The sequence below is a fragment of the Schistocerca piceifrons genome, chromosome 2, assembly GCF_021461385.2.
Source record: "Schistocerca piceifrons isolate TAMUIC-IGC-003096 chromosome 2, iqSchPice1.1, whole genome shotgun sequence".
In the NCBI taxonomy this organism is placed as follows: domain Eukaryota; kingdom Metazoa; phylum Arthropoda; class Insecta; order Orthoptera; family Acrididae; genus Schistocerca; species Schistocerca piceifrons.
In genome coordinates, this window is record NC_060139.1 from 21,008,519 (window position 1) to 21,022,087 (window position 13,569).

The window sequence follows — 13,569 nt, forward strand, 5'->3', positions numbered from 1 at the left end:
AAGGTGTACTGTGTTCTCAGAATGTCTAACCAAATGATTTAAGTGTCATTTGTTAGGTGACAAACTTCAAATTTACCTTTGAGGGGATGCAGTTACAAAGTGAGGGTCTAAGTTGGGCTTACTTCAGTTCACCTTCTGTATGATCATAAAACACAAAAATTCCACTTTCCATAAAAGCTCTAAGCTCTGTGGTATAAAGAAATACTAAGAAAAAACAGGTTGTTAAATTTCTAACATTGGGAAGAGTCTCGCACAACTGGTGAAACGAACACTCATAATAGTCCTTCAAATGAACTACCATAGAAAGAAAAGCTCATAACCTTTACCTCAATACTTGAGAGCTGGCACTGGTACATTACTGGACAAAAAAATGATATGACCTTAAACATTAAGCAAGTGGCCAAGTAGAGCAAATCTGCAGTTCGAAATTTGTGAACTATATGAACTGCCAGTTCTTTCAAAAGGATATACTCTAGAACAAGGCCGGCCACAGTGACCCAAAGTGCACATATGCAATGTGTGCTGGCTGCAGGCAGGCCAAGGCCTGGCCAGGCACTCGGCTCTGCACAGTCCTCCTCAGAAGTACTTGGTACAGTGCAATATTTCATTTAGTACTCCGATGCACCAGTTTTCGGTCAGCACAACTATTAGTTCAGCAGAATTGTGATGTCATCACTGTATAACCTTAGCTACTTGTTCATGATATGAACAAATGGGAATGATAAAAGAGAGGGATGAGAATTCTCAATTCTCCTATGTGTGACAGCTACTGCATATTTGCTATGAAACAAAATTCCAGTATCATGCAGAAAGGAAAGATTTAGTTGACAATGAAGCAGCAAAAAATTACAAAGATCGACAGATGGGATCCACTGTACATCAAAAAGCACTTTGTGTTAAATTTGCAGACCTGAGCTGGTGAAGAAATTGATGATACGAATAGTAAAATTTCTGAAGTCTTGCACATGATTCCATTCTCAGTTGCAATGGTTTTCAATGGAACTAGAGTATGGCGAATTCATATATCATTGAAAAGTACGTTGGGTAAGTGAAGAGGCATCCCTGGAACACCAGATCATATCTGACATGATCTGGGCTGGAACAATTTTTCAATTTATAACTCGCTAGTGTTGAATTTGTGAAAGGAAAATGGAGTGCAAGAACAAAAAGTATAACATACAGAATGTATGTGCAGAATTCGCTTTTTAAGCATACCTGACTTTACACTGTCCATAGTGCAAGGCAACTTATCGCTGATTTGATGGAGATGCTTTTAAAAAGAAAATCACGTTATAGAAGGGACACATACTGACACAGACAGTCCATGAGTTCACTGCATTTAAGAAAACCCGAGGTTTAAGGAATTCCATGTGGCCTTGGAAGACCTACAAGGATAGTTTTATAAATATTTTGTGGACACTGTGAATCTTACATCTGTTCCCCCAAAGCTGTTTTCGAGATCATTTGCCGTTTCAGCTGAAAGTGCACCTGTGCAAGCGCAGATTTAACTTATTGACATGAATAGTGATTCCAGTGTTAATGACAAATCTTTTCACATTAAAACTGTCCTGGACGTCAACACTGCTTTCTTTAGGTATAGTTTCAAAGTTTCCATAATGAGGTTACAAAAGTGCTACAATATTTTGGCCAACATACACTCCTGGAAATTGAAATAAGAACACCGTGAATTCATTGTCCCAGGAAGGGGAAACTTTATTGACACATTCCTGGGGTCAGATACATCACATGATCACACTGACAGAACCACAGGCACATAGAGACAGGCAACAGAGCATGCACAATGTCGGCACTAGTACAGTGTATATCCACCTTTCGCAGCAATGCATGCTGCTGTTCTCCCATGGAGACGATCGTAGAGATGCTGGATGTAGTCCTGTGGAACGGCTTGCCATGCCATTTCCACCTGGCGCCTCAGTTGGACCAGCGTTCGTGCTGGACGTGCAGACCGCATGAGACGACGCTTCATCCAGTCCCAAACATGCTCAATGGGGGACAGATCCGGAGATCTTGCTGGCCAGGGTAGTTGACTTCTAGAGCACGTTGGGTGGCACGGGATACATGCAGACGTGCATTGTCCTGTTGGAACAGCAAGTTCCCTTGCCGGTCTAGGAATGGTAGAACGATGGGTTCGATGACGGTTTGGATGTACCGTGCACTATTCAGTGTCCCCTCGACGATCACCAGTGGTGTACGGCCAGTGTAGGAGATCGCTCCCCACACCATGATGCCGGGTGTTGGCCCTGTGTGCCTCGGTCGTATGCAGTCCTGATTGTGGCGCTCACCTGCACGGCGCCAAACACGCATACGACCATCATTGGCACCAAGGCAGAAGCGACTCTCATCGCTGAAGACGACACGTCTCCATTCGTCCCTCCATTCACGCCTGTCGCGACACCACTGGAGGCGGGCTGCACGATGTTGGGGCGTGAGCAGAAGACGGCCTAACGGTGTGCGGGACCGTAGCCCAGCTTCATGGAGACGGTTGCGAATGGTCCTCGCCGATACCCCAGGACAACAGTGTCCCTAATTTGCTGGGAAGTGGCGGTGCGGTCCCTTACGGCACTGCGTAGGATCCTACGGTCTTGGCGTGCATCCATGCGTCGCTGCGGTCCGGTCCCAGGTCGACGGGCACGTGCACCTTCCGCCGACCACTGGCGACAACATCGATGTACTGTGGAGACCTCACGCCCCACGTGTTGAGCAATTCGGCGGTACGTCCACCCGGCCTCCCGCATGCCCACTATACGCCCTCACCCAAAGTCCGTCAACTGCACATACGGTTCACGTCCACGCTGTCGCGGCATGCTACCAGTGTTAAAGACTGTGATGGAGCTCCGTATGCCACGGCAAACTGGCTGACACTGACGGCGGCGGTGCACAAATGCTGCGCAGCTAGCGCCATTCGACGGCCAACACCGCGGTTCCTGGTGTGTCCGCTGTGCCGTGCGTGTGATCATTGCTTGTACAGCCCTCTCGCAGTGTCCGGAGCAAGTATGGTGGGTCTGACACACCGGTGTCAATGTGTTCTTTTTTCCATTTCCAGGAGTGTATTTGTGTGAGAGACCTTTTTATGAGTGTGAAACTAAATAATATATGGCAATGACCAACCAACAAAACCTACCAAATCTCAGGATAGCCAACAGGGAGTTTGAAAGGGTGAGAGACTTCAAGTACCTTGGGTCGACTATCACTGAGACAAATGACACTGGCAGCGAGGTGAAAGCCAGACTATCAGCAGGTAACAGATGCTATTTTGCCGCGTTACCCACGCTTAGGAGTTCGCTTCTATCACGAAAATCCAAAATCCTCATTTACAAAACAATTATAAGACCATTTGTTACATATGGTGCCAAAATCATGACTGTAAATGAGGAAAGGATCCTTAGCATATGGGAGAGAAAGGTGCTACGTAAAATATATGGCCCAATATATGACCAAGAAGTTTGGCGCATTCGTACGAATGCATGACTACAACGCCTTTTTGAAGAACCTGACATTGTCAATACCATTAAAATAAGAAGACTGTGGTGGGCAGGGCACGTGGTCAGAAAAGAAGAAGACGGAGCATGTAAGACGATTTTTTATGGCAAGGCTGGATGCAGACGGCAAAGGGGACGTCCCAGAAAGAGGTGGGTGGATGGAGTTGAAGAAGACATGAAAAAGCTGGGTGTCAGAGGATGGAGACGGAAAGCCATGGATCGGATAGAATGGCAGGATATTGTGATGCAGGTCAAGGCCCTTCAAGAGCTGCAAAGCTGAGGAGTGGTAGTAGTAGAAACTAAATAAGTCATGATTACATGGCAACTTGAGCGTGAAACTCTGTGAAATGGTCTGCATCTGTCCATTTGCTGACAGTTTGTACCAGATAAAAATTATATTATCTCTTTCACACACCAAAAATAATTAAATAATAATGAAACTTTGTTTTGTTTGTGATCTATGGTGTTTAGAAATGTGAAATATAAAACCAAGCAGCATGCACTGTGACTGGATTGCCATTGAAATGTGGCACAGTTCCCCTCCCTCTCTCACACTCAGTGTGGCATGGCAGTGGGGGTAACGTGTAGTGAGACTGAGCCAAAATCTTGGCCGCTCCTGCTCTAGAACTATTATATGGACAAGACTGGATTATTTTACAAGTGCCTTCTGGGGAAGACCTTCATTGTCAGTTAACAAACAACATGACATTCCTTTAAGTGTTCCAGAAACAGTTTATATATCATAATGATCTTCAACAGACAATGCTAAATCAAAAGCATGTATAAAACAACAAAACTGGAATAACAAGGGATTCTGGCAATTACTCTGAGTACTTGTAGCATTTGTTAATTTCTCCACTGATTCCTTACCCTAAATAATCTTCCACTCCACAGCAGAGTGTCTTCGGATCTGAAATTTCCTAACAGGATAGGACAAATGATCACAACATTACTCAAACTCTAATCCTTCCCTTTTGGTGGTAATTCTATTACCAAATAATCTATCCAGGTTAAACACTGCTGAGAGGTACTGGCAGAAGTAAAGCTGTGAGGCCAAGTCTGCTTGGCTAACTATACCGGTAAGAGCATTGCCCGCAAAAAGCAAGGTTCCAAGTGTGAATCCTCGTCAGGCACATAGTTTTAATCTGCCAGAAAGTTTAATTCCTTAACCTGCTTCTCATTTGTTTTTTAAACTCAGAAGAGAGACGTAGAACTACAGCCACATCAAATGAAACCCCTACGAGTGAAAGCAGCCACTTCTGCATAATTGTTCAGCAATAGATGTGTTCACTCCCTTTGTTCTGAAGGGGCTGCTCTCGCCATCCAAGCTGTGCACTCCATCCATCAGAAGCAGTTCTATCAGTTGTTTATGCACCAGTTTTCACTTTGGTACACCTAACAGAAACTACTGACTCACTGAACTGACTCACTGAATTATTGGTCACACTGGCACAATCTGGTAATGCAATTGTTTGCACACTCAATAGCTGTTCCATTTGTGAGCAGGCTTCAGCTGTCAAATTGTACACCCCTACTATGCTGTGGCTGCTCACAATGGAACCCCCACCACTACTCCTGCCCCCTAGCGTAGTGTGCAATCTGAGCAGGTACAAGAGAAGTTATTTTGTGCCCACTTTACAAGAAAAGACAGTTCCTTCACCATTTCGCCATATCTGACTCGAGATCACCATCACGATCTTTTTCTTCTTTTCAGATGTACCACTCCATTTTTTCATCTTTTAAAGTTTAAACCCTTTTTTACCTTCCCCAATCAATTCTAGGGTAGTGTCATGTATTTTTACCTGTGCATGTTGCCAGTATTAATACTTCCATTTCCTGAAGGTAAGTACTGGCCAGCATTCCATCTCCATTTTACAGTTTTCTTGAGTGAACTTCACTTTTAATGTCAAGTATAAAACTGCACTTGAAACAGCCTGAATATGTATTCAATATAAACACGAGGCAGAAATGCTGGGAAGTACTTACCTTCAGAAATGTCAGTACTCCAGACACACACGCACACACACACACACACACACACACACACACACACACACACACACACACACACACTTAAAAAACTGATAGTTCCAAAAGTTAGGACACTGAATGTATGTTTATGTGAGTACATCACAGTACTTTCATTGCTCCTGTGAGTACATACTGGCCAGTAATTATGCTTCATACTTTTATGATTTTCTGGAAAAGTGCCACTCACTCAGAAACGAGAAAGAAAACAGCAACTCAACTGGTAAATAAAACTTGGTGGCGCAGTGCATTCGTATCTGAAACAACTGGGCTTTAAATAATAACCTTCTCTGCTTACTCGGACCCCAGGTTTTCATGTTCCATCCTTAATGACCTTAATATCAGTGGGATGAGTGGTAACCTCCATTAACTATAGCCAAAAAATGTGAACTACACAACAATAAAATGAAATGGTGACATCAGAACTGAGGTCTTGCAATCATATTACTTTTTATCAGTATCAAATATTTTGCATCTCATCCGCAACTTTTTTTTATCAACATACATGTCAATGTAAACATCAGTTTCAAAAGCAGCAGTCTGAAGTCTCATGATAATGCACTTCACACTGATAAGGTATGCATGACAAAGAAGATTGTGCCTAAGGCATAGAAACTGGTCATATGTTGGTAAAAATACTTTGGGTTCAAAAAAGAAACAAAGAAAACATCATTAACACAGAAATTTTGTAGACCTATGTTACGATTGGTTTTCAGTTGAAAAGTAGTTTTCCATACAAAGGCTCTTCTGGATTTTCATCTATTGGGATTTTATTTTTTAAAAGGGGAAGAGAATACCAATGGATTTTCTAAAAGGATAACATTCATTGCTTGCTGACAAGGTATTCTTACCTTAAACTGGTAGCCTAAAAGCTAGTTATATCTCTATGTTGTTATGTGTGTCTACGCAACAGAAAAGATAAATGCATGTAACTTCAACTAAACCAACTGCTGGGATTAATGTCTCAACACAAACAAAATTTTATACAGTTTAGATGAGCACTCACTGATCTATTGCTGGTACAGCAAAATGTCCTGTTGGTGTCATCATGGCCCCAGGTACGCTTGGTCCCTCAACTGGAACCATAAAACTACGAGGAATGCCAGTACTCTTTTTTATTTCAATTGGTTCCTGGAACAAAAATAGTAGTTACATCCTGAACTTCAAGAAAAAACAGTACCACCAAATCTGAAGAATGATTAACCAAAATTACCAAGTTTGTGCCTAAAGGACAGTTCTTTATCCAGTGCCCAGGCTGATGACATTTGTAACAACGATAATTTGAAGGAACTTCCCCCATCTGATTTGCACCGCGAATTTTCATGTAGCTAAAATAAAGCAATAAACAGTAAGAATCATCAATGCAAATGGCTTTAAACTAGAACTGGAGAAAGAAAATACAATTACAGGACTAGATAAAAAAAGAAAGAAACCAGCACATATTTTCAATTTCAAATAGAGTTAGCAATAATCTTTGAGGATATAATACACTGAAGAGCCAAAGAAATTGGTACACCTGCCTAATATTGTGTAGGACCCATCCCAGATGTGCTCAATCATGTTCATGTTTGGAGGCCAGCAAATCAGAAGAGCATTCCTGGAGCTACTCTGTGGCAATCCTGGAGATGTGAGGTGTCACAAGGTCCTGCTAGAATTGCCCAAGTCCGTTGTAATGCACAATGCACATGAATGCACGCAGGTGATCAGATAGGATGCTTAAGTATGTGTCACCTGTCAGAATCGTATCTACACGTTTCAGGGGTCCCGTATCAAGCATCCACACCATTATATAGCCTCCACCAGCTTGAACAGTCCCCTGCTGACATGCAGGGGCCATGGATTCATTGAGGTTGTCTACGTCCATCCACTCAATATAATTTGAAGCTAGACCCATCTGGCCAAGCAACATGTTTCCATTTATAACAGTCTGTGTTGATGGGCCCAGGCGAGGCATAAAGTTTTGTGTCGTGCAGTCATCAAGGGTACAGGAGTGGGCCCTCGGTTCCGAAAGCGCATATCAGTGATGGTTTGCTGAATGGTTTGCAAGCTGACACTTGATGGCCCAGCACTGAAATCTGAAGCAAATTGCAGAAAGGTTGCACTTCTGTCATGTTGCATGATTCTCTTCAGTCATCATTGGTCCCATTCTTGCATGATCTCCTTCCAGCCACAGCGATGTCAGAGATTTGATGTTTTACCTGATTCCTGGTGTTTATGGTACACTTGTAAAATGGTCATATGGGAAAATCCCCACTTCATCGCTACTTCAGAGATGCTGTGTCCCATCGCTTGTGCGCCGACTATAACCCCACGTTTAAACTCACTTAAATCTTGATAACCTGCCATTGCAGCAGCAGTAACTGATCTAATAACTATGCCAAACACTTATCGTCTTATATAGGCATTGCTGACCGCAGCATCGTATTCTACCTGTTCTTACATATCACTATATTTGAGTACGCATGCTTGTGCCATTTTCTTTGGTGCTTCAGAATATAGACAATGGTAGCTGTAACAATAAGTAGTGATCTTCAACAGACAACTGCCTCACATTTTGAAGTTTACAGTCTACATACTATTTTTTTTTTAAATTTCAAAACATGTTGGAAATACATTTATACTGCCAAGTTCAGCCATTCCTTACAGTACAGTGTCTCAAAACTGCTATGTCTTCCAGTACCTAGAATTAGGTATATGATATACCTTGACGAAGAAAGAGAGGGAGAGACTATAAGTACCAAGCAAATAATACAATAATAACTGAATGTTGAGTAAGTGCAGAAAATTCAAAATCCTTAAACACAACACAATTATTACACTTGTCGGTAAAAAAAAATCTGTTATAGATGTAATTGATACAGTATCTTTTTGATGTCCCATCCGCACTTTCTATTTTTATGTTCTGACTGATCTCATGAACCCCTGTACAGATTTTCATCTGGTTTTAATAGATAGACTGATTCACAGGGACGTCTTATGCACATAACTTACAAATACGTTGTGAAAAGTGGATGAATTGAAGACTTCCACTACTGTGAAAACAAATACATTGACACCTAATAGTACAGCCACCATAACTCCAGAGAGCAGCGAAGCTTTATCAGAATCAGCGTCAGGTATGGTGATCTAGCATTGAAGCACATGCCTAGAAACCAAAAGGTTCCAGGATGCCTTTTAACCTAGCATTCACTTCTCAATGATGTCTAGACTCAACAGAAATGAAACGTGGTTAGGAATCCACATTAAAAGTGCCCCTTTACACATTTGGATAACTTTGGATTCCACATTAAATTGCAAACCACTTTTCCCTGGTTGGTTAACTGGTTAGACACACACAAGTCACCAAAGTGACATCCAATTGAAAGACTTGCATCAAGCCATTGAGCCACATGAAATTACTATTATCAGAAGTTATACAGATATTCTCCTTTCATATTTATTATAAATTCAAGTCCTCAGCCACCTTTATCCGCCCGAATGTGAAGGCTGATCTGAGCAACTCCTCCAGGGGTTTTTATACTTGCACCTCACTCCCACTGGAGTCAGCAAGTTTTTAGGAGGAACAAATGTTATCTGTTCTATCTTTCACTGGTGTTTGGAGTGACATCTCATGGAAATGATTGGAGCTGTGAGTTACTGCACTGCCTGTGGGGGCAGGAGCAGGGCACAGCAGCGACTGCCTGCAAACAACCAGCTCTCATAGCCAGTATAGAGCACAAAGTCAGCTGGTGGCTGCCCCACCGACTAATGAGCAGCCTTGGCACCTTTAAACCCAACTCCCATTGATAGACAGGTTGCAGTAAGTTGCGTGAAATTGATGATATTCAGTTATCTAATATTGTCCTCTGAATTTTAACCATAACTCTACCTACCGAACAGTTTAAAAAAAAAAAAAAAAAAAAAACAGTAAGCCAAGAAAGCTACCAGATTGTAGATATTTAGTGCTACCCATGTGAAACTGTAGCAGACTGCTAGTGCTTTATAAACTATACTGAAAAATAAAACACGAGAAACTATTCTCTGATAACCAGCAACTCAATTATTAAGCCACAGCATACAGTTACCAAATCAGTGTTTTACCCCCTATAATAGTAACAAGACAGTGCCCTGAAAGTAATCAATGAGTTTTTTTTAAAAAAAAAAAAAAAAAAAAAAAAAAAAAAAAAAAAAAAAAAAAAAAAAAAAAAAAAAAAACTGAAAGGCTGGCCCTCCAACGTAGCGACAAAAAGAAGGGGATCAAGGTAACATCATAACATTGACAATGGAACATGATTTTGATTAATAAAACTTCTTTCTGGCATCAAAATTAGCAGCCAGTACAACACAAATGAGAGATAAGCATGTAACTGTGAAGGTCTTAAACGCAGCAGTGTAAATGTTTGGAACACTATTTGTAAATTACAGTAGGTTCATAAGAAACAAAAAAATCATCGCAGTCTTTCACAAGATGGCAGCTAACTGAAATGTACAGGTATTTTGTCATATGCAAACAGAAGCTATCAATAGTTTGTAGTGCTTGATCTGAGCTGATTTGGTGGTGAATACCTGTGTTGGTGTCTATTCTTGTCATGTAACTGATGCTTTAACATTATCCAGTATGTTTAAGTAGCTTGTGATAACCAAATTTCTGTTAAATGTAACACAGGCCTAATTTTTCAATCTATAAAGCACAATAAAGCTTATATTGCAAATTTGCACAGCAATTTCCATTGAAATTAGGTCTGACAGTACCAGGAAGAACATGTACTGAAAAAACAATGTAGATAGAACATTCTCTACATTATTTAAACTGAATTTGCAGCACAGATTTCCGTAAGTACCCATATGAACAGAAATAACAATATTATGGAAAGACAGATTGCTACTCACCATATAGATGAGATGTTGAGTCACAGACAGGCACAAAGGAACATTTAAGCTTTCAGCCAAGAGGACACACACACACACACACACACACACACACACACACACACACACCTCGAATCTGATGGGGGTAATGGGAGTAAAGAGGAGATATTGAGTGGGGAGGGGGAGGGGTAACATGGTGGGGGGAGGGGGGGGGGGGAGTGTAGTGCTGCTTGTGAGCGAGTGCAGGGACACGGTGGGAACACGGTCAGAAGACTAGTGCGTGCATTGGTGAAATAGAAGTCCGTGTAGTGCTGGAGTGGGGCAGTGGGGCAGGAAAGGGGACGGGTAGGTGGAAGACAGGGACTAGTGAAGGTTGAGGTCATGGGGGTTACATGAACATAGGATGTACAGCAGGAGAGGCCCCACCTGTGCAATTCAGAAAAGCTGGTGTTATTGGGAAGGATCCAGTTGGATTTCTGGAATGGGGTCACAGTAGCAGAGTTTGTAGGTGAATAAATCTGACACATCTCCATCATGCAATCCCAGCAGTTCAAAAGTACAATGGTGGAGTCTCACAAAGGGAAGCACTCTGCCAGCTGTCAGATTCAGATTCTTACAAACCCTGTCACAGTGTACCTGTTAAAGAAATTGAATAAGTTCTCCAATTCCTCCTAAAATCCTTATGCTCATCCCAGAACCTCTCAACCGATCCTATCTCTCCCCATCCCCACCATTACCTGCATTCTTACCTTCGAAATGCTTCCTCAAGTCTGCAAACCCAGCCAGCTATGACATATCATTGTGACTGGTTGCTGTGCCTCACTGAGTGAATCTCTGCTCTCGTGTACCAACACCTTTAGCCAATTATCCAAAGCCGACCCTCCGACTTAAAAGACACCAACCATTTCCTCCGCCCACTCACCATTGTTTCTGTTCCTTTATCACATGGCACCTTCTTTATCACTGTTTATACTACCTCCCTTTAAACTAACATCCCAAATGCCATTGGCCTATCCCTATTGAACACTACTTTTCCCAGTGCCCCAAGGATTTGTACTTCAGTCCACAATCAAACCTACCAACCACCACCAATACCTCCACTCCCAAAATCTGGCACCCACTCCATATCAAGAAGTCCCTTCCATCAAGACTATCCACCTGTGCTTCTTTAGTGACACACAGTTCCTTTCCAAATACACCAAGGGTCTCACTGAGGCCTCCAAACATTGAAATTACTTTCCACACCTTGCCTCCCATGCCTTATATCTCCAGTCAACGACCGCCTCCTACACATACCATTTGGTGACAAGGAGTAATTCTCTCTTAAATCAGTATCTATGTCAGAAACCAAAATGATGATTAGCCCGCCTACCCACTATCCTTCCCACAACTCCCACAGTGGTATTTTATTTAACTTAAGCAATATCCTCGTCCATCTCTACTTTGCCTCTGACCCCAGCCTCTTGCCTCACGTCTCACATCCTGCAATGGACCTAGATGCAAGACCTTTCCTCCATATCCTCCAACCACTACCTAATCCAGTCCAGTCACATGCATCTTCCATCCCATCAAAGATAGGGCTACCTGTGAAAGTAGCCATGTGATCTATGAACTAAACTGCAACCACATGGGCATTGCAACTAACAAGCTATCTGTTCGCATGAACTCTGAAGAAGACACATCTGGACCACACAGTTGTTAAACATACTGCCCAAAACAATGTGCTTCACTTTGGTGACCGCTTCACAGCCTGTGCCATTTAGATTCTTCCTAACAACACCTGCTTTTCTGAAATGTGCAGGTGGGAACTCTCCCTGAAGTATATCCAAGTATATGCTACGTTCCCTTCTCCTGTCCTCCACCCGTCTACCCCCTTCACTCTCCCAATCCAGCACTACACAGACTTCTATATCACCAAACCACCCACTGATCTTTTTCCCCTTCTCTTTCCCCTTCTCTACATCTCTCCTTTTCACCTCCCCAACCTCCAAACTTCACCACACAGCACAATCCTGCTCCCACAATGTCCCACAAACAGCACTACACTTTCTCCCAACCCACCCTGTTGACTTCCTCTCTCCCTTCCTCATACTACATCCTCATCCCTATCACCCCAACTGCTTCTCACATCAGGTACTGTTGGTGTTCACAGTCCGGCCACAAACAGGGGTGACGCGTGTGTGAGCTGTGCTTGCGTGAATGTGTATGTATTTTCTATTTTGGAAGAAGGCTTTTTGGCTGAAAGCTATAATGTACACTAGACATTTTGTTGCACATGTCTGTGAATTAATGCCTCCTCTATACGATGAGTTGCAATCCATCCTTTTCGTAATATTGGTATTCCATCCTGAACTTTAATCTGTTTCACATCAGTAGAAATGATCAGTAAAAACAAGTAAATAACAACAGGTATTAGAAAATGCTCTCAGACCCTTAAATATCTCAGTTCCCTAATAAAGAGCTATAGTGAGCCACAATTCCTAAACTTATGATGATCACAAGAAGATCTACGGGATGGTATTGCTTGCTGCAAGGACATCTTCCCAAAAATATTATTTAATGTTGAAACGAAAAGTAAAACAAGCTGGATGAATATAAAACAGGGAACAGAAAAAACAAACAGCTAAGGGTCAGAGACAGACCAATAAACAAACCAAAAGTAATAGAAAATTATGTGTTGATTATTTTTCTAGTACTCCAGAAAAGTTAAAACAGTGACGATACCCAATAACCCAACAATGAAACTGATGGCAGAAAAATAGATCTACAAAAGAAAGTTAATATACAGCAACATAGAAAATTAAAGGTCTTTATCTTTACTACGACCATATTCAAAAACCATAGCATCAGTTGGGAAAGACGAACTAATGATTTACCTGAAAAAATATAAGCTCCATAGTGAAGTACAATTTGGTTTCTGTTGTACCAGAAGTATACAGTACTGCATGTGTCATAGAGAAGTTAACTGAAGTGGTACTCCATACACAAGACAATGGTAACAGTGTAACAGATATATTTTTGGACAATGCTGACCCTAAAATTCAAACGAATGCTTCAATAATTAGAAATGAGAGTAGCAGCAAAGAAATGGTTTCTATTATATTTGGAAAACAGTATACAGAAGATGAAGGTAGTGAACGCCCCAAATAAAGTTTCAATAAAACATCTATCAGGACCAAAATATATTAATAAA

At 41.8% G+C, this 13,569-nt stretch overlaps 1 protein-coding gene across 3 annotated transcripts in view; it reads right to left on the reverse strand.

Moving 5' to 3' along the window:
• Window positions 1-13,569, reverse strand: part of LOC124775813 (E3 ubiquitin-protein ligase RBBP6) — a 421,473-nt gene that overhangs the window by 266,919 nt on the left and 140,985 nt on the right. For all 3 annotated transcript variants that reach the window (XM_047250645.1, XM_047250646.1, XM_047250643.1), the window contains exons 7-8: window positions 6,742-6,856; window positions 6,535-6,659 (exon numbers count right to left, since the gene is read on the reverse strand). In XM_047250645.1, coding sequence (XP_047106601.1) covers window positions 6,535-6,659; window positions 6,742-6,856 — 240 coding nt within the window. The remainder of the gene's footprint in view (window positions 1-6,534; window positions 6,660-6,741; window positions 6,857-13,569) is intronic.